Source organism: Nansenia antarctica, assembly GCF_963989245.1.
Source record: "Nansenia antarctica genome assembly, chromosome: 12".
Classification (NCBI taxonomy): domain Eukaryota; kingdom Metazoa; phylum Chordata; class Actinopteri; order Argentiniformes; family Microstomatidae; genus Nansenia; species Nansenia antarctica.
The window spans coordinates 25,860,790-25,865,789 of NC_137682.1; the positions used below are offsets into that span (position 1 = coordinate 25,860,790).

Genomic DNA, 5,000 nt, shown 5'->3' on the forward strand with positions numbered 1-5,000 from the left:
TAGTAGTGTAAGATATTTAAATGTTCTATTGTAAGATGTTTAAATGTAGTATTGGAAGATGTTTAAATGTAGAATTGCATTTTTTCATTGAAAAGATATTTCCAGTGAGAGAGTTGTTCTATCACTATCCTATATTCAACAGGGTGCAAGAGAGGTGAATGTGTATTTGCCAGATGACCGCTGGTACGACTATCACACAGTAAGTTAGGAAGACTCAGGTTGGCCTCTGTTGGGCACACATCACAGGACGCCCCATATTACCCATATTCTTTCCAGCCATTAGGAGATACAGACTACCATGTCAATCTAATTTATGGTTCACTGGTTATATCCAGGCAGAATATGTTGGGAAGAGAAAAGAGACCGTAACCATGGCAACAGATCTACACCACATCAACCTTCACGTGAGAGGAGGCTATATTCTTCCTTGGCAAAAACCAGAGAGCAACACACACTACAGGTCTGTGTGTGTGTGTGTGTGTGTGTGTGTGTGTGTGTGTGTGTGTGTGTGTGTGCGTGTGTGCGTGTGCGTGTGTGTGTGCGTGTGCGTGTGCGTGTGTGTGGTGTGTGTGTGTGTGTGTGCGTGTGTGCATTTGTGTGTGCAAGTCTCAGAGTGTGCTCTGTTTGACGTGATATTGATTGCAGACAGTAGTTGGGGATCAGGTGTACCTCTGCAGCATGAAAAGTAATACCTTTCCTGAGAAAGAGGTATAAATAATCTCCCATAATGCATTGCATCTGACATATATTTGCAATTGTCCTTCACCAGCCAGTCTGAAATCACCTCTCTCTCTCTCTCTCTCTCTCTCTCTCTCTCTCTCTCTCTCTCTCTCTCTCTCTCTCTCTCTCTCTCTCTCTCTCTCTCTCTCTCTCTCTCTCTCTCTCTCTCTCTCTCTCTCTCTCTCTCTCTCTCTCTCTCTCTCTCTCTCTCTCTCTCTCTCTCTCTCTCTATCAGTCGGAGAAATGCTCTAGGGCTGATTGTTGCTCTGAGCGACAATGGAACTGCAACCGGTTCAGTGTTCTGGGATGACGGAGAGGGAATCGGTGAGTAGATCAATTACACACAACTATGCATACACAGATCTCAGGCACACATAACAAAACACATGTAAGAAAGCACACACACATGCAAAAATACCTATCACTGACACATACATACATACAAGTACAAACAGTGAAAAAAGGCGCCACCCTCCTACTCGGCCGTGAAATACAACTTATTTCCGTTGTGTATTTAACAGATGTTTTCTGGTTTATTTAGCTAATTTGTGGCAGTATCAAGCTAGCTTTATGGATTGTAAGTTAGCATATGTGTTGTAAAAAAATAAAAATAATAATAAGTAGGCCTACATAAAATACATTAAACATACACGTACCATTATAGACATTGCAGGGGGGGGGGGGATATGAACAAATAAAAAGATCCATGAAGTTCACATGATAGTTCTGGGGTATACAATGTTGTTTCTCAAAGATCATTTATCTAGTCCAAAACTACATGATTAGCAGTCTACATAACGGAATCTACCAATTTGTTCAAAAATCATGAAACCATAGATCCCAATTAACATTTAAGTTGTTTCCAGTTGGTTGCAATAATATATTTAGCCTTCATGCAGTTATTTTACATAATTGTTTTGATTAATGTAATTCAAGCAATCATGTGTGGTTTTCACTAGGATATGGAATATAAGACAAGAAAGAGCTATCATCATTCACAGAATTTAAAACACATTATAAACACATTGTTCCCCCTTATGGGTTTGGAGTAAAACTATATAGCTATATGGAATGTAGCTAATAAAAGGTTGTTATTCAAACAGGACAGGTTCAAATGTGTCCCACTTAAATTTGCCTAGTAATCTCTCTTAACCCATATAATTGGATATTATCTTTTATCATTACGAAAACAATGACAAAATAATAAACTCAAGTGTAACAGTTCAGTTGATGGGCAACATTTTCGCTGGGTAGATGAGCGGGGGGGGTGGTATACAGTGTTTCCTCCAGGATTTTGCACATTAGTGGTGGGGTGTTCAGTTATCGCGGGCAAAGCATGAAACGCGCACTGGCGCTCAAAACAAAGACGTATTTTCACCAAAGACTAGAGGGTGGCAACATGTTTTTTTTTTAAATAGCGGTTAAGCCATTACAGCCGAGTAGGTGATTTTATATAGAAGGTGATCAAATACCAAGATATCCCGAGGCGGCAGCTGCAGCAGAACATGCGGAACGCGCATACATACAGCACTGAACAAAGGTTACCATATAATATACATGTGACTGACAGATACGTCCAAGACACTGACACACACACACACACACAGCAAGATCGTCAGCTCATCGAATATGAAGTAGGCCTACACAAGAGTACAGCACTGAACAACATCCGTAGAATATAAACTTGTGACTGACAGTCACATACATACATACACACACACACACACACACACACACACACACACACACGCACACAATGAAAGATCATCAGCTCATCAATACGAAGTAGGCCTACATGAGAGTACACGCACAAAACCGGCTAACGTTACTCATTAACTGTTTACACAAGTAAAATCACAGTGTGACAGTCAGATGGAGCATTTGGTAAACAACCAACAGCAAGGTAATGCATCAGCTGAGTTAAAGAAAACCAACTCTTACCTTTGATGACACCGACATGAGCCCTGCTTACCCGTACCTCCGCCGTTCTGTTCGTGATGATTTTAGAGGCAATAGATAATTTTTGCCCCGCGCATATTGCCCTGTAATTACCACAGCACGTGTCTATTATTGTCCAAATGTTCCCTGAATTTTAGCTGCGTGTTTTTCCAGCATGTAAATCCGTTGTCAATAAAAAATTCCGACTCCCTTTCTTTTCCCCTGCCAATACTGTGTCGTTTATGACCAACCTTTATGCTATGAATAGTTGAAAGCTAGCGTTAGGTGCGAGACTGCTCGGTTAACCCATTTGCGGGAACATTATTTGTTTCACAAAATAGCCTGATTTAGTTGACCATGAACATCAGAGACATACATTACGAATGTTCATTTAAATGAATACTGGTATAAGAACATGAACCAGAGAACAGCAGTAAATGCAATAACCCACAGTCGTCACTGATGATGTTCCATTTTCGATTAGGATACGGGATTAAAGGGACGGGCGACGGGCGAAGAGAGAGGGAGAGGAGAGGGATTTCCTGAAATCCAAATGTCCCGCTAAATTTGGACCAATCACAAAACAGTTTTGCAAGCCCGTCGCCTCGCGCACAACACAAACCGAGACGAGAGGTTAATTGCAACATTGTAACAAATTGTAACTTACTACACCCTAAATCGGAATGAAATGTAGGTCTGAAAGCGGCCTAAATCTAGCTTCAATCTGCTTTTTTTCTGTTCTCCGGTCGTAATACCTCGCTGCCTTTCTCGTTGCGCAGCCTGAATCAAAGTGGACTGAATCAATTAATGGCGGAGAAAATGTATTTGTGACGGCCCGCCACGAATCAATGCATATAGAGGAAACGCTGCTATAATCTAACAACATGCTCTGGACAAATAGCCAAATGCGAAGGGTGGTCAGATTGATATACTGACAAATATGCAACGATGTTGTGGTCAGAGCTGTTTATTTGTTTTATTCTCGTCATCGTCTCGTCTCGTTGCATACGGCATGTAAAAAATGTTGACGGATTCATGAAAGTTATCATTTCAATCATCTGAAATACGCCATGGTCAGCGCCAGAGCTGGAAATGAATGTCACACTCTGAAGCTCTTTGCTTTGTGAGCGTGCTGTGGCAAATGATATCCAATGACAATTCATAAGCTAATCTTCATATAATTAATCAGGTGGCAATGTTCGTAAACACTGTGAACCTATCCACCATGCTCAGTGATGCCTCCTAGTGGTGGTTTTGACGAGGTGAATGACCGAAAAAGAAAAAACTCACCAGCAGCATCACATGGCAACATGACATTGTCTCAGCGGTGGCAGGGTTGTAAACTTCGACCTACTGTACGGCCTAACTATAGAGAGAGGATTGGACTGGAATCCTCGTCGTCACTAGCTGAACTGACTGTAGAGAGAGGGGAGAGGACTGGATGCTGGAGAACGGATACACTCAGGGTTCGAGTTATGTGGGAGCCAATGGGAGCTGAGCTCCCATAGAGATGGTCTGAGACTCTCTGAGCTCCCATGAAGGCAGTAAAATCAAAAATCTGTGGGGGTCGCTAATAATACATTACCACAACTATTATTTGATCAAAATGTCAATGTAATGAATATTATTTAATTTATATTATAAATATTGTAAAATAAACACGTTTTCCAAAAGAGCTACGCGCACCATTAATCTCCTGTGAATGACAGTAGGCCTTTGACTGCCTGCACTTCACCACCAAGACACCATGGGGCGCAGTAGAATATTGTACAACAGCAAAAGGTTGATTAATCAGCTGTGCGGTAAACCGTTGGAACACACAGTGCACAGCTGATTAATCAATTAAACCAATAGAGTGAGACAGGATATGTTCATATACCAGTTGCCTTTCAGGAAGTAGTGAGATCGTGCACCTAGCCTATTATTGAGAAGCAAACATTCATTCATTAGCTATACAGGAGTATATACATACAGTAGCTACCATGCCGCCCAAAAAAAGGCAATTTTTTGACCCTCTCCCGTTCATCCAATCTTGGATAAAGAAAGAACATCGGACGTCAGCATCATGGGTTCCAGGACCGCGACCGCAGCCTACTGAAAACAGACCAAACAGGTCTATCTTGTCTCCGTAAAGGTAAGGGTGGCTTTTACTTTTTACTAACCTAGTGTACATGTATTTTTCGCTCCTTCTGTATAGCAAAAATAACACAATTATTGGCCGAGATACATGTGTGACTATCGCTTTTATAGCTGTTGTTTCATGTGGGGCTGTTGATGTGGTGAAATGAGTAGCCTGCAGCTGTAGCGTCAGGATATGTTGGTATTTGAGGAGGAGGATGAGG

General features: G+C 41.6%; 1 protein-coding gene across 1 annotated transcript in view; it reads left to right on the plus strand.

Moving 5' to 3' along the window:
* Positions 1 to 5,000, plus strand: part of si (sucrase-isomaltase) — a gene marked incomplete at both ends in the record, with an annotated part of 69,759 nt that overhangs the window by 58,056 nt on the left and 6,703 nt on the right. Inside the window, 3 exons of the mRNA XM_080543668.1 lie at positions 143 to 199; positions 336 to 460; positions 956 to 1,044. Of these exons, the coding sequence (XP_080399794.1) occupies positions 143 to 199; positions 336 to 460; positions 956 to 1,044 (271 nt within the window). The remainder of the gene's footprint in view (positions 1 to 142; positions 200 to 335; positions 461 to 955; positions 1,045 to 5,000) is intronic.